At 31.7% G+C, this 25741-nt stretch overlaps 1 protein-coding gene across 4 annotated transcripts; it reads left to right on the plus strand.

Annotated features, from left to right (window-relative positions):
• Positions 1-7904: 7904 nt before the first annotated feature.
• Positions 7905-18207, plus strand: LOC129802017 (uncharacterized). 4 transcript variants are annotated; one of them, XM_055847562.1, is made up of 9 exons: positions 7905-8036; positions 10979-11100; positions 11174-11386; positions 13271-13346; positions 13445-13533; positions 14986-15228; positions 17324-17557; positions 17628-17680; positions 18010-18207. In XM_055847562.1, exons 2-8 carry the CDS (start codon positions 11010-11012, stop codon positions 17648-17650), a joined length of 969 nt encoding a protein of 322 aa, XP_055703537.1. In that variant the 5' UTR covers positions 7905-8036; positions 10979-11009; the 3' UTR covers positions 17651-17680; positions 18010-18207. The 4 variants fall into 4 exon arrangements, with proteins under 4 accessions (XP_055703537.1, XP_055703553.1, XP_055703544.1 ...); XM_055847553.1 differs by lacking the exon at positions 7905-8036 and adding an exon at positions 10231-10315; XM_055847578.1 differs by lacking the exon at positions 17628-17680.
• The last annotated feature ends 7534 nt before the right edge of the window (positions 18208-25741 follow it).

Genomic DNA, 25741 nt, shown 5'->3' on the forward strand with positions numbered 1-25741 from the left:
TGTTTAGCATTTTTATTATTTTTTTTAATATTACACTATATTGGGAGTTGTACGTTTATTAATTTCGATCAATTTCATTTTTTTTGAATCGTACATTTTTTTATGTATACTATTACAGATTTTATACAATACAGTAAACTCATATGCTTACATTTTATTAGACAAATTAAATAAATTTAAAAATTTTGACGTGATTTCCTTCGACCCTAGCGTGTGTGAAATTAATATCTGACAAATTCAGTGTGTATACGAGGCACTAGACACATTGACCAATCTAACCATTGAAGAAACCTTATAAATTCTGATTGTATACCTTTTTAACATAGGTACTGAAAGATCTAAAGAAACGTTTGGTAGAAATATATAGAAAGTTCTCAATACATAAATTTATAGGTTAATATTCATATAACCTCTCTTTCTGACCCAATTTACTGCTACTTTAAATAAAATAAATTGTTTAATAAGAACAAATATTTCAAAATATAATGCCAACGGATCAAAGACAGATTTAAACTTAATGGCTTTAAATACCATCCTGTGAATTTTTATGATGACGATCGAACGTCTTCCGATTGTGCCACGTATTCCTATAGTCTATACAAAGAATATCGGAAATTGTTGCAGCAGTATAGTAAATTTTACTGGCTTTTCCATCTTAATCCAAATTACTATTCTCCGTTGAATTCTACTGTCTTCAAGTTATAATTTTATATCTACGACTAGTAAAATTTACTATTTGCCTAGTGAAATCTACTATTTATATATTAGAATCTAGGAGAGGCTTGAGGATTAATTTAAGGGGGGGGGATAGTAGAACTTACCATACGGCTACTTTAGAATCTAATATTCATAGGATAGTAAATTCTGAAAATTAAAGATTGTAGATTCTAAAGGAAAATATCTATGGAGGATGATATTTTCTACAATCTTTTGAGACAGTAAAATCTAAAGACACGATTTGTGGACAATAACCTTCTAAATTTTTCTCTGTGTAAGGAAAAGTGCAAGAATAAAGAAGTCATATTTATTCAGAAACATAGGAAACAAAAAGTCAATATGAAGCTTGGGATCGTGCAAAACATGAGCACTTTCCCCTACTATAATTCCAACATTGCATTTAATCTTTAATTTTAACCCTCTATCAGGTAACACCGTCTCAAGACGGTCTTCACAAAAATCACATTTACAGCGACAATAAAGGTTTTATTTATTTAAAAGTGCTATAGTGTCCTCGGTAATAGTCTTACAAACATCTCTTGAATGTTTGAACTCATTTTGACTCTTCGTTAAGTTGCTATCCCCAGTTTCGTGTAATCGGTCAGAGAAAAAGCAACAAAAAATATTTGTGCAAAAAAACTCATTTCCAATTTCCATAAAAATACCGATTTAAAGTTATCTGACTAAAATAAATTCATTTTTTTACTGAAATATATGTCGTTCTACTTTGTATAGGGTGAAAGGAACGTCTATTGACACTTTAAGAACTCGTGTCAGCACCTATTGACACCCTACTCTGTACCATTCGGGATATGAAATTTGAAGATCTCTGTTTATAGTAAAAGGTATATTACAGAAAAAACGTTATATTACTTATATTGTACTAGATACATTAAATAATTTTCAACATTTTGACAAAAGTGTCAATAGGGGTTCCCTGTCGAATAGACGTTCCTCCGACCCTATTTTATTTAAAAAAAATTGAAAAAAGTAAAAATGTGAATTTTTGAAGCAAAAACCTAGCGCCTAAACTAAAAAGATACTGAAGAATGGATGATTTTTTTCGACTTTATTGGATCATAATTATCCTAGAAAACACTTTCTTACAACTTTTTTTCGCGTATTAAAGAAAACACTGTTAGAGGGTTAATTAAATTTGTCACAAAATAAATGTGATAATTTTTTCTCACGATCCTTGTTGATTCAACTGACGCAGTCTGTTCCCCGATGTTTCCACTCAGTATTTTTTCAAGTCGAGGAAAAATTAATTTTTCGTCCTCTATGCCATCACTCAAGATGAGAAAAAAAATTTATATCTCAGAATACTTTCTTATGTGTCATTGGCCAAAACATGATGTTGGGATGAAGAGGAGAGAAAACCTCGATTATCACATAGTTTATTTTTACTTCATTGACATGTCTTGCGCGTCTCTCCAAATCGTATTCGCCCAAGAACAACATCTATTACACCCTCGTTTTCGCATCTTCTTTGTGCCAAGAGGCAGACTTTGTGAGCCAGATCTTCTCCACCGTCATGGAACAATTGAGAGATGGGTCTGAGAGAGGAGATTGGCTCATGTCCGCTTCCTCTGCCTCCATATCCGGTGACAGGGTTTGGGGTTGGGGTTCAAGATGGGTGGCTTGGCTATCAAGTGACGTCACGGGGAGATTGATTGTCCTCAAGGAGATGAGGAAGACACAATGAGCGAAGAAACAATAAAGCTGTTAAAAGGCGAGAAAGCAAATCATTCAATTGTCTCAGGGATTTTTCCTCCTGCCCATGACCGTGTGATTGAAATTGATGAATCCATCGAAAATCTCTGGTCGACAGTTAAATGACTTGTACATTGACTTTTTATATCCTTCACCACACACCCCCGCCTCAGCTAAAGTATCCCTTCCAGTTGATGTGTTTGTGCAAAAGGATCATCAAACAAGGGCAATATGCGAGAGTGGAGGAGAAGAAAAAACATATTGAATTTGATGTTAACGAGGGTGGAACACCCCAACTGTAAACAATATTATATACGAATTTGATGTTCTCACCCAAAAGAACACTCGCACGAAATGAAAATGTTCCATAAGGGCGAGGGTGGTGATATTCACAGAGAGTTACTTTTGGGCCATTTAAGTGCGCTATGAATACTGATGAATGCACCAGATAATTTGTATCAATTAGGTCTGGCATACAAAGGTGTGGGATGGAATATGAGGTGGAACTGACTTGCATTTTTGCGCGAGACACCCAAAAGACCTCAAATAAATGCGGTGACGATCCCAAAGTGTGCTCAGTGTTTGGATTCTTGACAAAAGCCGACCCCAAAACGCTCCCAAATAATTTTACTTTTCTACATAAAGGGACCTGGAGAGACTCTACTCTGACCGATGAAAGGTATCCCGCTGACATTGGGAAAAATAAAGGTGAGCCTTAAGAAAATACAGTTAAGAGAGTGGGTCCTCTACCGAAGAAAATTCAGTGGAAATTGTCTTTCACCCTCAATTATAGGATGTTCAATTTTCAGAGCAATTGACTGTAGAACCTACCCTTGATTTACTACCCAGTGTGTGTTGAGTTAAAGACACAGAGTTGAACTGCGTAAAGATCGAATTACACGGTTACGTTAAAATAGGATTTTTGTAAGATTTATTGATTTCTGTAATTAATAAAGTAATTTGAATATTTATTTATTCCTAAAGTCAACAATGTTTGTAAATAGGTTTAAGCATTAGCTATAAATTATTATTATATATGCGTATAAGGATTTTTTATTCTTGCATGTTGCAAAGTGTAGATCTTCAACTGAAACAAAATAAGTGTCATTCGTAAAATACTAATTTCTTGCGAAATAAAAAAAAATAATAATTTTACTTAAATATTCTTTTAATTGCTTCTTTTCATATAAAAAAAACATTGTAAAGTGAAATTCTCGATCATCTTTATTATTTTACTCATCTTTGTAAGATAAAAATCTTGATCTAACTATAGTATAAAAATAAATTTTCTAGGTATTTGTTCAGTAAAGGGGCCTAAATAGACTCAGGCTGATCCTAGAAAATATTTAGGCATTTAAAATTAGCAGTAAAGATAAGGTAAAGAAAATTGATGCAAAGGAATTTTATTCGACGGTCAAGCCCTTAGTGTATGAGATTTTAGGATAAATCTTTACTGTCAAATTTTACTATCTAAATATTCACTAGGATGAAGCTTAGTCTTTAGGCCCTAAGGATTGATCGTCTTACCTATAACTCAGAAATTTTATAATTTCTATAAGATTCAGAACTTTATCTTTCCTTAAGTTTAAAATATAGAAAAAAAAATCTTTAAATATTGAAAATTTTGAGAAGAACTTTAATCAGCCTTTAAATCAGAATTGAAAGGATTGTTCGAAGAATTGTGACTTAATATTTCGATTCATGTAAGCAGGACTTGAACGGAAAAAACTGAACATATGCACAGTTTTACTGTTTACGACGTGGAGGATCAATGTCCTCTTCATCACGTACACAATTTAATTGGGACAATTTATAAAAACAACAGTTTTATCAATGAGATATTTACAAAATTCTTAAATCAAATGTGGTAGGGAAAATCATGTATAGGCGTGATGTAGATTTATTATTTTTAAAAATTTGGTTTATATACCAAGAAATGATTCCTTCCCTGAGTTGTAATTTTTTCAAGATTGTTTGGACCAATAACATGTCAAAACTTTCATCTGTTTAATGAACAACTCTACATTTTAATCACATATGAAGTCTCTCGTGAGGATTGAACTAGAGGCAATTTTGACTCTTCATAAGAAAGGAATCAATCTAATGAAATTGCTTAATAAATGACAACCCAATACCATTATGAAGTAATCTTAAACACAAATGAGGGGGTGAGATTGAGGGTGTTAATCCACGCGTCTCATGCAGTTTTGTAGCAAATCGTTCTGTTTTTCGGGGTGAAATCCTGTGGAGAACGATGAGACAGAGTCTGAAGGTGCGGCGTCCGTTTCCGAGAATAATTTCGGCAAAATGTAATAAAAATTGGTTTAAGCAGACGACAGAGTGATTGATGGCAATAATTGTATGCATTGGGATATATTGTAGTTAGCTGGGATTTTGTTATTACCCTCTGGAGGAGTGGGATTCTCTTTCAGGAAGAGGGCTGAATGAGTTGTATAAATATGCAAATGATAAGCGATATATCTCAATGTTAATGTTTCGCATGGAGAATGTGTGAAAAGGGAACCAAATGGCATATATGTTTTCTACAGCAAAATCATCTCACGATTGGCTGCTGGAGCTTTTGCTCATGGAACCCCAAGTACCGCCCAACTTTGATACTTTTACATCATCATTTAGTACCGCCTTAAAAATTTAATTTGCTCCAAAGTATGAAGAAGTATGTAGTATTGTATAGCTAGGAAAAATGCATAATGATGTCATAAAGAAGGCACATAATTAATTTCCGTGGGTAAAAGAAGAGGCCATTGTCGTGGTATTAAAAGTCACCATCGGTGTGATATAATATTGAGCCACATTACGGTCGGCTAAAGAAGGGGGTGGTTGGTGCTTATTAAAAAGCGCCACGTGAACTTCATCTAATGGAACACGTTCAGAGAGGCTATTGAGGGGTCGACGATGAGAAAAAAACCACGGCATAGTGTTCCAGTGTGATCGACAGTGATTTGTATCATCGATATGGACGAAGAAAAGTCAATGTGGAACATCAAATTGAGCAGTATACAATGGCATCAATTGTGGCCGTAAAATATTTTAGAACACGCAATAGACTCTTTAGGGCATTTAGGGGTGCTTCGGGGGTGACTCAAGGGTTGTGAGAATGTGGAAAATTCACCCATCTCATGACACCCACAAACCATTTACTAACCGTGTCAATTGCACTTCCATTTGATGTCCTTCGTGAACATCACGTGAAATTGAAAAAGTTTCGACCATAGACTGTTACTCTATGGAACTCACAGCTGTATGCTACAACAACTTTAGAAAGTTAGTGCCTAAACTAAATATAAATGCACCAAGTTTATTTTAAATGTGTAATTAAAAAATAGAAAACTTTAGCATTACCTTAATTTTTTATTAATATTTTGGGATATCATATTAATCTACAAATAAATGTTTCACATTTTTATATCAAAACATTTTCTTTACATTTGCATGAATAATGATTTAAATTCTCAGTAGAGAACCGTCATTTTTTTACCAGAATTATCCCTTATTGTGCAAAAACTGTTTCGAGAAGTTAAGTAGAATGTTTTTGTAGAATATTTTTGTAGAGTGTTTTATGAAAACTAAAAATTTAATCAATTGAAATTCTCAAAACAGAATCTTCATCAAACTTCACATATGTTGTCTAAAGTTAATAAAAATGTTCTGTAAAATAACATAGGAAAATCGATGTTAAATTAGCTAATGACTTATGGCTTCTAATTGCCTCTACACACACTGGAGACATTTATGTCCATATTAAAGATCTTTACCTACACGAGCGTAGGGAATTTGCTTCAATATGGACATAAATATCTCTAGTGTGTAGAGGCCATAAGAAAACCTCTTATGAACATAGGGGAATGTAGGCATGGTTCGCACAGAGTGAACCTTCAAACGATGCGAATTTTCTCTTTAATAAGACTAGAATAATATTAATAAGACAGAAGAAATATTATAGTTTTTGTTAAGACCTCTACATATTTTACGATAAATTTTTGTCAAACTGATTATTTTGAATTAAATTTCTTGTACATTATGTTCACGTAAATCTCGTAAAAATGCTTCATTTTTACGAAAATGTCTAACAATGTTAAGAAGGACATTAGAAGGAATATTGAGTAAAACCCCTTTTAAAGTAGACACATATTCATTCTCTACATTCATTCAAATTCTTATCAGTGAAATCAAAGTAGGGGAAAGCGCGCTACCTTCGGACGATTTATGCTTCGCACAAATATTTTTTTCAATGTGTTATAATTGAATTTGGCCCATTATAATACTATATTTTAATAGCTAGTTCAATTCCTCAAATTTTCAGAAAAGAGCTATGGGTGAAATCTATAAGGAACATAGAGAAAAAATTGAATTGTCCGAAGCTTGAGTCGTCCGAGGGTAGCCCGCTTTCCCCTATTTTTTTTTTAAATTATATTTCTTTAAGAAAACAATATTAATTGAATTTTATTCTAAATTGGCAGAAAAAATATTGTAAGGAATTGTCTGTTAAATTTTATAACATTAGGGTCCGGGATGGAATCTCAGGTATCACAAGCTCAGAATGTAATACCAATTTATTTGTTTGTTGATATACCGTGTGAATTCTATTTCAGGGCAGTTTAAGCCGCAATCACGTAAATTGATTTGTGCTAAATTTGGTGTAACAAAAAGGTATTGTATGTTTGTTTGACAGTGAAGCAGCACTGAAAGGACACGGTAGATTATTTCTCAACTTGGCGGGATACCAAATTGGACACCGTCCACCTCAATTGTTTCTAAAGGTGGAGAAAGACAAGGAAAGGTAACAGAGTAATATTGTATGAAAATTGAGATAGAGCTTACAAGTTTGTCGATGCTGTGCTCAAAATCTCAATATATAAATTCTCTGGCAACCATTTATGTCTCATCAGAGGTGGATGATGGCATGTGAGAAAGATGAAATGCAGGATCATGCCTTCTGCCAAATTGCTAACAGGTAGTCCCTCGCCTCTTGATCTTCTCTAACTAACTCTCTTGTCATCTGGTCAAATAATTGAAGTTTTTCAAATGCGTATGTGACAAATAGTGATCGACATTTTTTCCATACCATGACTTTTCCGCGCGTCCAAATGACCCCAAAGCATTGACCTAAAATTACCAGAGAAAATCTTTCATTCAGCGGTCAACTGGCTAAATCGCAATTCGATGACGCTGGTAGTTGGTGAAAACCCGGATCTTTCGCGTGGGGTGTGTTTGTGGATATTTGTGGATTTGGTCATTTTCTTCCTTTTCCATCTGATGTGATTTATACAATAATAAATGGATAAATGAATGAGATGGGAGGAAAAGCGTGCGTTCTTAAAAAAATAACAATTTTGTGTTGGATGAGAACATTAAAACATTGGGCATCACAAGCTTCTTGTCGTCATCATTGACTATATATCTTCTCGAGATAGATATGTACATTATGTAAAATACATATATGATCTCCTTCTACTCACTACCAGACACTTTTCTAAAGACTTCGGACCTGGCAGTACATTCTGTGATTTCAAGTAGCGTTAGTAGTTTGCCATAGTTCAACGGATAACAACGTACTATTCTAAAGCTCTCCTGAATCAAATTAAGTAATTATTTTTTCAAATTTTTCTATTTGTTGTTTTCTCTAATAATAGATTATTTTTAAATAATATTTCTCAAAAAAATCTAGTGAATTTAAATTCTTTAAAGTGAAAAGTGATCCTTGGTGTTTAAGACAAATCTGATAATTTTTTATCTTTATTTTTTTTTGTATAAATGAGTAAGATTGGAAAATTTTATTGGAAATTCCTATGAATAGAAGTGTGAAATTTTCCATCTGTGAAAACCCACGGCAATGAGTGTGTTTTTCATGACTTTGCTTTTCATGTTCATTTTACGTTCTATTCCAAATTATTTAATTTTGTAGCAAGGTCAAGGCTCAATGTTGGATTAAAAGTGACTAATGGAATGGGAGAGATCTTAGCGTAAAATCTAAATATTCCCTTGAAAATTCAGTAGCTTCTAGTGTTACATGTTTTAATTCTGTATTTTAGCAATAACTGTTCGTTGAAAGTGAAATAATTGCCAGAAAAAAGACTAAATTTATTCAGTAGACGCAGAATTGTGTAATTCTATCCCAAATCGCCCACTCAGCCTGGGCGAAGCGCCAATAGATTTTTTTAAAGCTGAATGTGCCGAAAATTTCTTTTTCGATTCGTGTGAAAAGACCACAATGGACGTGATCAACGTCATTTTCGGAATCAGCTATACACCCACTAGAGATTCGCATGCGCCAGGATCCTAGGAATTTAAAGTGACTTGCCTGCAATTTTCGAGGACAAATCATGAATGAGTTTTCTCTAAGAAAATTTGGCTATATGCGTTATGCAAAGTTTGATGATAAAACCATAAATTTTATTAGGAAAATATGACATGCACATGCATTTCGCAGTTACTCTAAATTTCACTAATTTATGAGGATGGTTTTATAGCTTCGTGGTCAGTGTTCAATGAGCCAAAAGATTAACTCGTGCAAAAAATGATTGGATACCCCAGACACAGACTGCCAGTTTTAAAGGCATCCTATCATATCTGGTTTTTCAAGGTCTTAAGTTAGAAGGAAAATTTATGTAACTGATAGGAATTTGGAAAATATTAGAGGCGCTACTCTGTTCAAGGCAAAAGCCACATTTTCAATTCTTTCAATTTAAATTTCAATTTAAATTCTTTTCGAGACTTCTTCTAATGTCAAGATTCTTTAAAAAAAATATCTGAGATATCCCAGGAGAGAGATTCATTCAGTTTTAACTCTTTCAGATATTTTGGGACTCTTCGTATCCCTTCTATGAGAAACATTTGTTTGGAATATTTAGTATCGATAATTTTATAATATTATTGCGTACGATTACAAACTATAAGATTGTCCAAATCTACGATATATTTTTGTTGAAGCTCGATGAAGTCCTGAACGTGAAATCATGAAATTGTCTTTATCCGTATACTATGGTCTGGAAAGAGTTAACATCTGAAACTTCAATTAAAAAAATATAAAAGAGAAAATATTTTTTGTCTATTGGTATACAAACTTTTCTTATTTTTGACAAATGATTTTATAATAATATTACTAATTTTGTAATTACTCAGTGTAAATATTCAGCGTTGAAACGGGATCCAGAAGGCCCGAAATATTCTGGTTCATTTAGAAATATAGTCCACTTACTGGTTGAACTATTGCAGCTTAATGGCATAGCAATTGTGAACTATGCCATGTCCTATTTGTTGATTTTATTATATATTTTTTGTGAAAAAAGCAAAAGGTCACATACAAGTTGATGTTGAAGCGCCCATTTGCGATATAGCATTAGTAACATAATTCATTTGTTTTAAAATCTTAGTCAAAAGTAATTTCAGCAAATGTTGCTTATCTACAAGGAATCATATTTGAATATGAAAGAATTTTCGTCATTTTCTGGGTAAAGTTCAAATTAAAGCTTAAATCCTGGTAATATTTTTTATTATAAAAGTCAGGTTTGTTTAAAAGTTTACAAAAAAATGAAAATATACATATATATTTTTCTATCAATTAATAAGAAATAGAGCATAACGCAGAGTGCCTTCGCTTTTGTTCTAGTAGTGCAAATATAATTGCAAATTCCCACTGAATTTTCTATACAGACAAACCATCCCAGTGGGATCTTACCACAAATCAGCATTTTCACAAGTTTCGGGCAACAAACACAAACTTGGCGAGTCGTGTGTTAAAATTACGTTATAATTAAAAATAGATCGGTCTCTGTAGTGATCAATTTAGGCATTTTGAGTTTAGAATGACCGTAGTCCCGAAAAAACTTTCGACCAGACCAGTTATAAACTCCATCTTATATAAGTAAGAAAAAAAGGATTTCTTTTTCGATATTTTTTTTTTTGGGAAAAGTGAAAAAGTTTTTAAAAAGTTTAACAATAAATGATTGAACTTTGGTTTTATCTGGGAAATTCTGCAAAATTTCGCAAACTTGAATAATCTCGAGAGTTTCAAGTGATGTCTGGAAAACATTTGAAGTGTTTATGAGGGGTGGTTATTTCTGATTCATCTATTTTTGCACGTTCTAAATAATTTCAGTGAAAGAGAAAAAACTCATCCACTAAAGCCATCATTGAGTAGCATTTTCGCAGGAAAAGGTGGAACGAAAATGAATTTTATCGGTTTGAATTGCAAATAATTCAGATATGATGCCATTGCGAAGTTTCACGAGATGATCTGGTGAAGGCAATCCGAAGATGTGGTGGTTCTATTTTGAGCAACTAAAAATAAATTTTGTTAAAATACATGATATTTGCCACAAATGCTGGTACATCTATGAATGGTTTGGGGGAAATGGTGTAGAAAATTGCGAATAAGCTAAATCTGTAGCGCTATCGTTAGTGTTTTCCTCCTCGAGAAAAATTTTCAAATCTCTTAGTGATTGCTTGAGACAGATTTGTATAAACATTTTAACTTATTTTTCCCTCGAATTTTTTCTCTTTTTTTTTTCACCTCGTGATCATCCAGCGAACGAGACACATAGCACAAAGCCGCAAAAATGTTCAAAAACCACTTAGAAATGATTGGGCGGAATGAGACGGCCAGCAAGAAGGCAAAGTTCTGGCAGTCATATATTCGATCCTTAAAAGGTGCACAAAAAAATTCATTGGGAATGTGTTGAAGGGCAGCTGGATAATATTAGGATGTTTGAATTTTATTTAGGATCCGAGGATATCCGTGCTCAGGAGTCTCCACGCACCCGCGCCTACAGACCCTTGAGCTTTGGCGGAGATCTTCCCCACTACAGGAGTATCTACGATGATCCTGCGGCCCCAGCAGAACGTATCACTGTTCCTGGATATCGGTACCTTCCGGTTCATCGTGAGACCTATGGATACTCCCCAAGGCCCATCTATCAGAGCAACTACAGACCAAGTAAGTTTATGTAGCACAAACGCAGAAGAGATTCATTTTCGTGTAAATTCCTCTGAGCTTATTTTTAGTTCGTACCCAAGGTTATCTCTTTCACACTCTTTCACAAATCTTTCTCTGCAATTGACGCTTTTTTCTACCGAAGAATTTACCAGCTATCATTTTCATAAATTTTCTTCACATTCCTCGTCCATTTCATTGCTATTTTTTTTTTTAGTTTTTCCATCTGAGGAAGAAATAGCTTTAGAGAGGAATTCTTTTTATGTGTCCTAATATCAAATATTTTGCACCTAATTGTACCTATCTATATGTATGGCTTGGTATTGGCTTCTTAAAACCAGTGTATCAATTTTCATACACTCCCCTGCAAAATTCTAAAATCCAAAGGCAAAAAGATCCCACATCACAGATCCAGCTGTAGACAAAAAAAAACCAATCAGAAAAGAATCCCTCGTTCGAAATCATTGTAGTAGATGAGCCTTCAGGTGGTAATAAATGATTTTTGTCTAAATATTTCAGAATAAAATGTCATCCAAATGAACGCCAATCTTCTAAATAGGCCACGAGATTGCTTGGCTGCGACTTATCACTCAAAAAGCCGCTCTCATTTTAATGAATAACTCGTTTGATTAACTCTGTATTGCATAGTATATAATTTTTGCTTACCACTCTTTTCTCGTCTTAGAATTCACACTATTCCTGGGGATATAGTAGATCTCTTTTTAATTAAATACATCATTTGAACAATAGCAATGCGCGCAAGTTATAGCACAACTGCACTGCAAAGAAATTTATCAAGAATTATGATTAAAAAATTCAATTTTTATTGGTTATTAAAAATTCTTAATAGAATATTAGATTTTATTGCCAAATTTTAAACAATTATCTTGGTGAATTCAGAAATTCTAACAAGAATTATTGTTATACTTAAAAAATATATATAAAATTAAACGAGGAATTAAAGTAAATTGTATGTTGTGAATGTTGAATATATTTCGTATTAATTAAAATAGCAAGATGTGCAGTAAAGTTGGGCTATATTAGTAGAAAGTCGCTATAGTAATCTCGGCAATTTAGAAAATTACTCTATTTTTATTTCTAAAAGCTTTTGGCGGGAGAAGTTTAAACAAAACATAAAATGGCATTTTTTTCCAATTGACGAGCTAAAGACGTTATATTTTTGCAACATACAGTTTTGAGGGTTAAAAGCTTCTTCTTATTTTCTTATTTTAAGTCAATTAAATGGGGTCAAGTGAACAGAGTATGCGCATTGCAGTTGTATAATTTTAACGTAATTTCTCATTTCTTTTGCACTTTCTGTGGCACTCGTGCAAAGTGTCAGTTACGTTCAGTAATTACTCTATCTTAATTTTCACATTAAGAAATGTACCATCTCTTGTATAACAACAGCTGTTTATTTCAATGTAAATCCGAAATAAAGTATAAAAAAAACAATTTAAAAATAGTTAAAAGTGAATTCAGTTACGCTATCAGCTTTGGTGTTGTTTATTTTTTGATTTTTTTTTTTGAAATAAAACATCAATTTGTTTTTGAGGTAAGCTTTTGCTTTTTTTGTCAGTCTGTTTTTCGCCCATCTTACAATACAAAACTTTTGCTTTTTGTCAAAAACACCAGAGGAAAAATGTGTCTTTTTTTGAATATCTGTGTATTTTTTGGCCAACACATTGTGATGTTTGATGTACAGGCTACATGAGTCATCTGTAACATCTCCTCCATCACATACTAATTATAAAGTTCTGACTTATTTTTGTTGAAGTCTTGTTAAAGTAAATTTTGTTTATACTTTGTTAATGATTGTCCACGAAAAAATATTCTTTGGCACTCGAGAATAGAATATTTTTGTAATTGAGAACGGTTTTGATTTAGGCTATGAACCAAGACACTACGATCCAGAGAAGGCTTGGAATGATCATCTCGATCGCATGGCTGAACTCGAGAGGAGGTAATAAAATTGTTCTGTTTTAAATTTCATTAGTTTCTTTCTTTTTAATTTCTTCAAAGTGTATCTTCATTTCATGCTGATTTATTTATCTTCCACAGATACCCATCACGCTATGGATTGTACTTAAAAGACAAACCTAGTTTTGCTCTTGGTCCACTCGAATATGAACCAGAAACGAAGCCGTCTGGTAAGGAATAGATTGATTTAATAATGAAAATCAAATGCCGATCACACTTATAACATAAAAAGCAACTTAAGCCATTCATTGGATATTGATAAACAACTTGAGAAAACCATCTTAAATTAAATAGAAAACCATTAAAGGAGTGCTTTAGAATTGGTCACATTGCAACATAATTTTAGTAAATAAAAAAAGTGTCTCAATTTAAAAAAATATATATTAAAATAACCATCAGTAATACAACAAAATATAATATTTTGAACATCAGACAAAAGAAGATACTGTTGATAATGAATATCATTTAAAAAAAAATCGCGGCTTTTCGGGCAAATGAACATCATTGAAGACCATCATATAAGATGTAAGATCAAACTCTATAAGTATCTTATTGTACAGAGAAAAATCTTCATACTAAAAGAAGAACTATTTATAAAATACGGTATATTTAAATGTATTGTAATTAATTATTGCACTGCAATATTAAGAACATGGATAAATTACTCACTTACCATCAAACGAAATTGAATTTACTTGGCATTTAAAATTGATTAAATAACATTTAAGACTATGACCAGAATGTACAAGTCACTTAAGATCCTAAAAAATACTATTGCAATATACCTTATTTTATATCTTTTAAAAAAAATTACCACCAAATAAACGCAATGAATAAGTGCAGAAAAAATATCCAGAAAAAAAATGTGTGAGAAAGAGAGATGAAAAGGAAGATTGTTAAAGAAATAATTAAAAAGAACCTATATATAAACTAACAAAAGTGGTTTTTGAATAAAACATTTTTGAATACATCTATTTTTGTGTTTTTGAACGTTTTTTTTTCGCACCTATTGCTAATAACCCCTCAAGAGTCGTTTAGTTGTTTTGTTTATGTTCCTTTGAATTTGAGCTGTTTCTTTTATGTTCTGTGAGAGCAGTAAGAGCGTGGTCTTTCACTTTTACCTTTGCCAATTTTAAAATCTCACTTCATCACCCTTCTTTTGCCTAGTTCACATTGCTCTAATATTTAAGCGAAATTTTGATTAGAGATCTTGTAGCCAATAGAAAGGCAGGATTTCAAGGTCAAGCAAACATAGCCGTCGCTATACTAATTTATTATTGGCTTAAAAAAAACTCAACATCAATTTTTCATTTAAACATTCTAGACATGTGAACTGGGCTTTTTGCAAAAATTGGATTTGCCTGACTCAAAATTTACTTATAATCTCGCATTGATAAATATTTCATATAAGTTGAAAGTTCATTCTCAATTTGACTTGATTGATTACCGTGAGAAAGACTAATGTAGGTAATTTTTGAACAATGCCATTTAAATAAATATAGGACAAAGAGTGAATGAAGGTGTAATTTAAATATCAAAAGAAATGTGAAGAGAATGTTAAAATGAAATCACAATCTTTTGAGAAAGATGAAAATCTACGACAAAGAATAATTTCGTCCCAGGAAATCGCGCATCCAGCGTACCACCGCCATCATTTCGCGCCGGAAGTGTCCCACCGATGAGAGCGGGCAGCCCATTTAGGGAATTGAGTGTGCCCCGTGGTCTGCGTGCCAGTTCCGTGGATCCATTGGACAATTTGCTGGACAACTTGCGTATGCCACTCTATTCAACAGGAAGATCGCCAACACCCGTGAAAATCGGACGTTGGGCACCACGTCCTTCTGAAATCGCCTATGACTCTGACGGTAAGTTCTTACTGACCATTATCCTAAATCCGCACTAGACTTACTATAAATAATAATAATAATAATAATCGTGGCGCAACGTTCTGTAGAGGAACTTAGGCCTTCCCGGAAGAGGAGTTCGAAACATCCATTATTATTTTTTCTTATACAGGGATGGCGAGTTGTTAGTCCCATACTCCGTAAAATCAAGTACAGTGAAATTCACTTGATTCTCAATTCGAATATTTTTAACACCAGGAAAATCCTGGTAGTCTAAAGGGTATTCGAACCCGGGACACTTGCATCATAGAGTGAGTGCTCTACCACTTGACTCATTGAGTACCTTACTTAGCCATTGACTAGACTAATATAAAATTAGTATTTCTTCTTAAACTAAATTCTATATAAAATCATTGTTTCTTTCAGATAATAAGAGATGTACTTAACTTAATATTTTTTAAGTACTCTGTCGTAAGAGACAGGGGTAGAAGTAGTCAATAGACCAAAGTCAGAGTAACATTAGAACTAATGGCCTCTACACACTAGAGATATTTATGTTCATATTGAAGAGTTTTTATTACACAAGCGTAGGTGATTTGCTTCAATATGGACATAAGTGTAGAATCCATAAGTTAAATTGCCCTATGTGTATTCCTGAATACGCAAAATTACCTTTTATAATACTATAAAAAAATATAGAAAAAATACTAGTTGCAATTAGTTGCAATCAGAAAATCTATTTAGTTAACATTTTGATCCTTACATTTGTTCTTAAAATAAAAATCATATTTTAGAAATAAGAAACTTTTAATTCAAAAATCATAGAAAAGTATGAACAGCAAAAAATTAAAATTTGACATTAAAATATGGATGGTCGGTAACATATTAAATTTTGGTCTGTTAACAACGTAAATCTTTGATGCTGTAAAGAGCATCACGTAAAAGCTGTGTCGACTCGACACAGCTTTTAAATTTAGAAAATTTAATGAAAATCAAAATTTAAACTCTTTTTCTTTCTCAAAAGTTTTGCGTACGTCTGTCTCAATCTTTTGCACTTTTCTTCCGATTTCATGAAATTTTCTTAATCCGAAAATCGTGCTGGAGGTAAATTTCTAAGGAATAATAAAAGAAATTTACATTATTCGAAGGCATGAACGTTAGAACGGTTAGAACGGAGAGTACTTTCCCCTATTAAAATTAGAATAAGTAAATTTCAGAGGAAAACATCGAGCGCGCTCGAATTGACTTAAGCGGTCTTCAGACTAGAGGTTTAGTTCAGTTCCCGACGATCTTAAAATCCTAAATAGCAACTCATTTTATTACTTTTTCAGAATTTATTAGGTCATATTGGCCTTAATAATACAATACTCAGTCACATTTTTCCAAAAAATCTTGATTGTTGAAAAATTAGAGTAGTTAAACCATATGGCTAAGTCTCAGGGCTGAAACCCGTATTACTAGAGAAAGTACCCATGCACGATCTCAAGCTTCATAATGATTTAAATTTTTCCTATGTTTTTCAATAAATGTGACTCATCACACCCATATTTTAAAAACTAGGGGACAGTGTCCTGTTTTTAAAGTATATTGCGGGATTACTATTCAGAAAAATAGGAAAAATTTAGTCATTACGAAGCTTGGGACTGTGCAAAGCATGGGCATTTTCTTCTATTTCTAAAATCCTTGCAAAATTATCACTTCTGTCGTGCTTTGCTTCTTGATATCAATTCTCAATTTATAATTTTTTTTGAATCAATATTATATAAAAAAGTTAATGACGATTGAACTGTTCAAAGGTTATTTAAAAAGATAAAGAAAAAATCAAACAAATTACTTAAAACTTATATAGGGGAAACTGGGGCACCACCAAACACGGGGTACCACAAAACACTAATTTTTATTTCTAATCTACTTGGACTACCTCGACCATTCCGTCAGTGGACAAGCATCCCTATAGTGCCTATAAATTCCTATAGGTCTTATCCTCTGAAGTCGAATATCCGATTAAAAAATCGCAGTGTTTGGTGGTACCCCGTGTTTGGTGGTGCCCCAATTTCCCCTACAGACTTGATGCTATAGAAACCAGTTTAATGATAATCGGTTCGTAACTTCACAGGTCTGCCAATCTTCACTCGTGGTGGTCTCAGCCCAAGCACTTTCGATCGCCTGATGAACCCGAGTCCAGCTAGTCCACTCTCATCAATCACGAGGGATCCATGGTGGTGGGATCTGGGAGATCTCCGACCAGCCTACTATCCATTCAACCGATCACCATCGCTGCTCAGGGATTCTTACTTGTCGCCCGTGAAGCGCCGCTACTTGTGGACAAAGCACCCCATTCGCCCCTTCGGTTGGTGTTATTACTTTTGATTTATACACCCTCCGCAGCAAACTCTTTTACGAACTTTATTATTATTCAGATGACATACTCTTAGACTTCTAAATATCACTACCCTTGTTTCAAGTTTTCTTGGTAAGAAGTTTGTTAGAGTTGGATTATTGTGCAATTTCCTCTATCTCTATCTGTTGACTCAGAAGGTAATATTCCAACATAATCCGAATTTACCTGATCACAATATAGCTGTTTTAGCACAGTTTAGCATACATCAAAGTCAAAAACATTATTTCATTTATCATGTGCACTCCTAGCACTTTCAACCTTCCCTCCTATTTTCTCTTATTTTATTGAAGTAGATATATCCCAAGATTAAAAATGAACATGTTAAGATAAATGGTTGATGAATTTTATAAGGATTTTTATAAATTTAATACTTTTTATTATCCCCTGTTTGTTTTTTACAGCTCATGTGGATCGCTATTGGTAACTGGTTTGATGATGGAGAAGGAGTTTCTCTCAATAAAATTGCTGCCTAATAAAATTGGAATTTGTGCAAATTTACTAAACACATGATCATTTTTTCTCGTCCTTTTTCTATTTATTTCTCTCAAAAGATGTAAAACTCATTTCTCGTTAAATAAAAAGTAAAACACACTACCACAGGGATTTTCTTTTTATTAAACCCAAAATTTTCACCTAATAGATGTGTATTAAAGTTGACTCTAAAGGTACCACCAGTGACGCCATAGAAAGTATATCAAGAAAATCATGTTAATGCTTGAACGTTTATTTAATATCTTTCATAATAATATAATTTTTCATAGACTTCGGAATATATAATGAAGAACATATAAGAAATTAAACACGGTCTTATTTAATAAATCCGTTTTGAGTAACAAAAAGAAAAATTCTTTTTAATTTTTCATCGTCATATTTCTTTGTCAACAATTAATTATTTCATTTTCTCGTTCACTTTGTTTTTTTTCTCCTCATGGAGTTCCTTGCTCTCAATGGTGGGAAGGTAAGTCAACAATTCAATTAATAATTGTTGCAAATGTTTTCGTAAATATCATTCTTTTAACAATTTACACTGAACAAATTAATTGGTAAATATTACTTATTTCTCTGAAATGTTACATTATGCATCTTTATTATATTATTTCTTTCTCTTACAATGCTAAAATTACCTCAATTAATATTCTTATGTTATATTGTTTATTACTTTAAGATCAAAAACCACATTGTAGATTCTTATTTTCACAATATGAATGAATAAATGCTTTAAAGTAATGTTCAATGGCTTCAATCGACTGTCTTTTCTTCTCTATGTACAATTATTTAAATAATTTTGCGATTCTAATGTTTTTCACACCTTTTATTTTTTTATAATCTCTTTGATCCTTACCGAATGGATAAATGTATAGCAATAGGCGCCAAATTTGGACAGTTTTGTCTCTCAACAGCTGAAAGTTTGCAATTTTCAATGCGACTTTCATATTCGAATTAATGTACCTCCCTCTTTTCTATATCAATTAGTAAATATATTAATTTTTTTTTCTTTTCTTGAATAAAACTGATAAATTCCCGAAGAGTTTTTTCATGATAATTTTTTTTAGTTAATTTTATTTTAACCTTCGTGTTTCAACAGGCACTAGTCTTTCAAAAATTCACTTTTCATTCTCATTTAATATTATAGACTCTCTTTTTTTTGTTAATTCACTTTCATTGTAAACACTTTTTCTTAATAAATGTTGCTCTGGTAACTTTTCTTTTAAAGAAATAAATAATTTTTTTAAGAAATCGCAACAAACTAACATTATAATATTATACTTTATCGGTGTATGATACATTGTTTATTGAAAAATTTAATTCGTGTAATGGGAATACTATGAAAAAAAATTTATGATATAGGTATTATTGATTTAAAAAATAGATAAAGAGAGAAATACTAATAAAACTAAAAAAATATCATCAAATGTAGAATAAAATTTTATTATATAGCATTTACGTATTGAAATTTTAAAACAAATTTTCTCAAACTTAAAAAAAGTGAGTGCGACATTTATCTTTATTTTTAGAGGAATTATTTTCAGTGGATATAAAAATTGCGAAAGAAATGAGTTTAGAATTAATTACGTAAAGATTGATATTGTGTCTGTTGTGTAAATATTAATACGAAATTGAGGTACATAATTTATGAATCATGTGTTACAGTACGTTCACAATAAAAAGGAAGTTTTATATTATTTCTTATGTTTGTTGGTAGTTCATGTAAAATAGGTGGTATGAAGTTTATGTCTGATTCATTATCCCTTTATTAATATTTTGTATAATTTTCACTAAAGCTCTTCGATTTCAAAAGAATCAAAATATCCTAAATAAAATATTCTCTTCTTCAGCTAAATTAAACGATAAAGTGTTTTGTATTGTACGATATGTAATTTATATGATGTTTTGTTAACAATTCTCTTATTTAGTAAATATATCATTTTATCTCTCAATTTTAAGGTAAAAATTTTAAATGAATAATATGGAATGGATAAAATATTTTTTTCAAGGAAGATAACATGTTTCACTTCGGTCTTTACGATTTTCTCTACAATATTTTCATTTTTTTTTTCGGTAGTCAGCTTGAAAAATATTGTGTGTTATTGCATAAGTAGCTTAAATGATTTTCTAGTATGACACATTGGTAGCAATTTAAAATGGACATTGATAGATTATAATCACACATTACATCAATATTATATATAGGTTAATATTATACAATTTAGGATTATTCCTTTTTATCTGAAATGAGTTTTTCTCACTGTATTTTTATTTTTGTTTCTTTATTTTACTTTCAAAAAAAGTTTGAGTAAAATCATACTAACAAATGGAATATCGACACTATTATCTTGTTTTCTCTTTTTTTTTACTTAAATATTAATTATTGCATACAGAGAAAGAGATTTTCTTTTACAAACGCGTTTCTTCTTAATCAAAATACCCCACAAATTTGAAATTTAGCCACAGTTATTTTCTGTAAAAAATGATACAAGAGAAATTAAATGGATAATTTGAGCACAATGAAAAGGTGAGAAATCGACATAGGAATGAGTCCCCTAAGGCAAAAATCTCGCAGATATTGTAGTATTACAGCTGCCGACAGTAAATAGGAGATTATACAGTACGGAACAAATTTGTTAGTTGAATACTAGCAAAAATTAAAAATCAAATTTTCTATTATATGTTTTTTTCGAGAAAACAAATGACCAGTATAATATATTAAATTTCGATTAATAAAAGACCCTCATCTTTACAAAAATAGGTCTAATTCAAATCAAATAATATGTTTCAAGCTGAAATGAAAACTCTTTATTTTTTAATATTTTCATTACTGAGTAAATTTATTTTTTTACTTCTCATTAGTGACTCTGCTCTAATCTTAAGAATGCAATTGAATGGTTCTAAAGGTTTTAGATTCTAGAATCTAGACCTTTCTATATCTTCCTAGAGATTAATATAGGGGAAACTGGGGCACCACCGAACATGGGGTAACCCTGAACACTAATTTTTATTTCTAAAATACTTGAACTGTGTAAACTATTTCTTCAGTGGACAATCAACCATGTAGTGCATATAAATTCCTATAGGTCTTATCCTCTGATGAAGTCTAATATTTAATTAACACTTCGTAGAAACCTAACTAAAAGTTTTACGTAAGAACGGAGGGACCAAGTGGCAGCCGCTACCATTGCTTCGATTTTAAAAATATTTTAATATTTTTACTCATATTTTAATATTCGAAGCCTCAGTCAATTCTTTTCTGGTGTCTGAATCAGAAATTTCATCTCCTTGGTCACTGTATCTAAATATTTCTAACTATTCGATCATTCGATCTTTTCACCTTCATCAAAATCATAGAAGAATGCTTTTTCATCGAGCATTTTACGACAGTAGTAATTCACTGAATTTTCATTATTTTTCTACTCAATAATTTGCAATGACACTTTTAAACTGTTCTTTTAACACTTTTACACGTTAATAATAAAAAAAATACATCTGCAAAACGTGAAACTCCCATATAAAATACATATGGCAGCAACTGCCACTTGGTCCTTCCGAGTGCAGTTTTATGTTTTTGCAATATTTTTACAATAATATTTAATTTTTATTAAAAATGATATATCGAAAAAAGTCACATAAATTTTGCACGCTTTTAATCAAGCCTCCAGGAGGGGAATTCTGTAACGTTCTGGCAATGCCATATGACAAATTAGGTTTGAATCTTAGGAGAGCTTTTTCGAAAATGCGATTCTGTAGCCGTGACATTGTCATTTCAGCTCACGTGCTGTTGTCAGAAGTTACATATTGGAGATTTCCGGCAATTCAAATGACAATGAATTTTGTTAAACAAATCAACCAAGACGTACTGTATTTTCATTAATTCATCAAGTAAAGGAATTTCATTAAAAAATCAATGAATTGCATTTTCGAACTCATATGATATGACAAAAAAAGCTCGATTTGGCATTGTCAGGTTTCGAACTCACGCATGACAATGTCACGAAAATTACAGAATTCCCCTACAGGTAAAATGATATATTCTTCATTATAAAAAATAAAATTGAAAACTAAATTGAGGCGCTCAGAGCAAAAAAAAACTCTAAGTCGTATTCATTTCCCTATTAAAATAGCGTTTTTTTGCTCCGAGCTCCTCAATTAGTAGGGGATGCCGCTAGGGTCCTTTCAAGTGTTCAAAAATCGCAGTGTTCGGTGCTACCCCGCGTTCAGCGGTACCTCAGCTTCCCCTATTTATGAATAAGAATAAATAATTTGTGCCTTGAAGGAATTTTGATTATCTGAGAAAGAGGGAAAGGCACAACAATTAAGTACTTGTATGACTCTAGAAAGTGTCATTGTTTGAAGTGTCCAGACCAAAATCCCGAAAGTCAAAATCTTGAATATGTTACCATACATAAATAATGTCTGCCGTATCCAATCTCACGCAAATTGTCTGGAATACTTTTAATTTCTTGAACAACTTTTCTAGTTTTCCCAAAACATTTTCAATATTTCTCAGGCAGAAAATCCCCATTTGGGATTTTGTCTCTTAGGAATTTGGGTTGGCATCAGCTTTAAGGACAGTTAGTAAATATTTAAGAATTGTGTTATATATTTTTAGATACAAAACTCCCTAGAGAAAATTTGATAAAATAGGTTTAAAAAACATGGAAATAAGTGAATTGAACCCCTTCCCCTACTTATAATCGAATTTAAAGTCAAAAGAAGACATTTATGTTGAAAGTATCGAAAGAACATATATATTTTTTAAATTTTGAATAAAATATCGAATTAAATTTTTCTCAAGACGTCAAATAAAATATATCTGATGTATAAATCTAAGTGGAATAAAATCTGTTTGAAGGACAGTCTTTGGATTCCTGATCAATTGATTATATAAAAATAGTTGAAATCGATTAACGTCCAGTTAACTTTACTTAAAAAAACAAAAATAATAAATTATTCATGGCAATTCAAGTGGTTTATGAAAATATTATCGAAAGAGATTAAAATGAGATGGTAAGATATTTGAAATTTTGAATTCGATACTTTAATCATTCAATGATCCAATTATTCATTTATTCAATTCTTACTGCACTGAGAAAAAAAGAGGCTACGATTAACTTTTTTCGTCATAGCTTTAACACTTTTTAGGTGTAAAAATATATCAACATTTTTTAATGTTAATTTTACACCTTTTAAATGTAAAATCAACATGAAAGAAGGGTAACTTTAACCCATAATACACCTAAAAAGGGTAAAATTTACACCGATTTCGGATCAATACTGCAGGGTAAAATTAACATTTCCGGAATGCTATTTTAACTTTTTCGGATTTCTCTCAGTGTGCTTTTCCCTATCTAGACCCCAGGCCCAAAATATCTAGTTTAGCAACCTATGCATTTGTCACTTCAGGAAGATATTTGCGGTTGATCCCAAACCGCTACAAAGTAAAATTCGAAATTTAATTCAGCTTTACGCTAGGTCCACCCCGAAGTCGATTAAATTCTTTAAAAACTCATTCAAATAAAGTAAATTTTAGGATATAAAATTAGAGCATCCAGTCAAGTTATTTCTAAAATAATTTCAACTTTGTTACTTTTTACGTATATAAGGTATAGAAAAATTTATAATGGCATTAATGAGTTCTTTAGATAACATGATATTGGCATTTACGTCTTCCGTTATCGATTGAGCATGTGTGCCAAATACCCTGCAAATTATTACGCATATGCACTACCTACCCAAGGGGCATTTGATATCCAAATAATGTATGTCTCAAATGTAACCAACATATTTTCAATGTAATCGAGCTATTTCTTAAAAATATAATGTATGAACTTAATGGATGTAAATTATATGAAAATTATGTGCGTTGAATGCCAGTATAATAACTTGACTAAAAATTGTATAGAAAATATCAGTTATTTTCTATTAATACATATAATACATTTTGCTTGATAAATTCCAGTTAAAATATCGTTATTTTCCTTTAAAATTACAACTAAACATTTTTAGATCCATAAACAAGTCATAATATAATCTATTTTTGAGTGAAAATGTATAAAACTATGTCAAAAATTTCTAAAGTATATTTATCTTACATATTCATGCCATTATGTTCACATAATGTCGTGAAATTGTATGAACATAATGTTCTGATATATTTGAGTTGCATTTGTTCCACAAAAGACACAAGTTACATATAACTTGTCTTCTTTTTGTATGACGCTGCCAGATTGTCAAATTCTACTTTGTTTACTAAGCAAGAGTTCATCTGCGAGTGAAAACTTGTGAAAAAAGTGATGTCTCACATTAATTAGAGTCATGAAGTGCGCCAGCGTATACAGAAAAATCGAGTATACAGATAGAAGGCATTAAATTCGACAAAGTAAGTGCAAATGTTGAAAAAGTAGTGAATTAACACTTCGTTTGTGAGAGCTAATATTTTCACCCTTTAATTGCAGTGTAACGCAAGTATAAGCATTAGGACAGCTTCCAGATCATTTGTCGTGAAATCAAATTGCAGAATGAGTGCCCAGAATGCAGAAAAAGTTTATCAAAAGCATAATCTTTCAGTGTTTTGGCATTTTTGCTATATAGTGATATTATTGTCGTAAGAAGTCTACAAAATGTAAATATGATGTACGACATCTTGTAAATATAATCACTAAAATATATAAATGTGTTTTATTTTCTGCTTTTCTTACTTATTCGGGTTACAATATCTTGATTTTATTTTATCAGAACAAAAAGAAGATTATGGCGTGGAAAAATACAGAAAATTGGCGACGCCAAACTCAAATTAATGGAAAAATGATACACAAAACATTGCAGTACAATTATATTTGACGAAATTAGTGTTTAAAGGGCTGTATTCTATCAATACACGCAGTAAAAATTTGAGAACCATAAGTTTTTTAAATGATGTAATGTAAAAAGCAATAAATTTATTCAATTTTGTTTTATTTAATTTCTCAGCTTTCCCTTAAGAATTTCAAGTCGGGAATGAAATTTTGTTCACTAATATTTAATCCTCTAACGAAAAACAGTTATTGCATTAAACTTTCATACGCGATAAAAGTCCATGAGGCACAAAAAATGTGACTGAATCGTTGAGGATAAATAATTATTCATTTGAGGAAAATATTTGAGCAAGTCTTAAAGAAAAATGGACAAGGAATGACAGTTCTTCAGACAATAGTTATAATATTGGTATGACAGAGTGATTATATTTTATTTAGTCATAAACAATACATTTTACCGTACACGATGACTTGATTAACTCTAAAATAAAAAATTGTTATATTTCGGCTATAAAAATTCCCCATTCACCCGAATATGGGCCTGTTTTATGCGGTTATATAGAAGAAATTTATAAAGTCTTCGCCATCATTTTCGTATAGATATCAGACATCTCTACTCATTTATGGCGATAAATGCTCCTTGGGTATACGTATATATGAACAGTAACAAAAAACATTTTTTTCAGTAATAAATCAAATTAAATCAGTACTCAATTTAGAACTTGAAAAGCAGTGAAATTTTCGCATAAGATTTGGCAGAGGGAAAATAAAAAAGTTTTCAATTTCTATATAACCATCTTAGATGATAAAATTATTATTATATAAAATTATTATTTGTAAAAAA

Source organism: Phlebotomus papatasi, chromosome 1 (genome assembly GCF_024763615.1).
Source record: "Phlebotomus papatasi isolate M1 chromosome 1, Ppap_2.1, whole genome shotgun sequence".
Lineage (NCBI taxonomy): Eukaryota > Metazoa > Arthropoda > Insecta > Diptera > Psychodidae > Phlebotomus > Phlebotomus papatasi.

Bases quoted from the DNA above. Each gene is read 5' to 3' on its own strand.
- LOC129802017 (XM_055847562.1), top strand. From the start codon at position 11,010: ATGTTCAAAAACCACTTAGAAATGATTGGGCGGAATGAGACGGCCAGC. The intron at 13,347-13,444 runs GTAATAAAATTG...TATCTTCCACAG, and splicing joins ATGGCTGAACTCGAGAGGAG to ATACCCATCACGCTATGGAT. The intron at 15,229-17,323 runs GTAAGTTCTTAC...GTAACTTCACAG, and splicing joins AATCGCCTATGACTCTGACG to GTCTGCCAATCTTCACTCGT.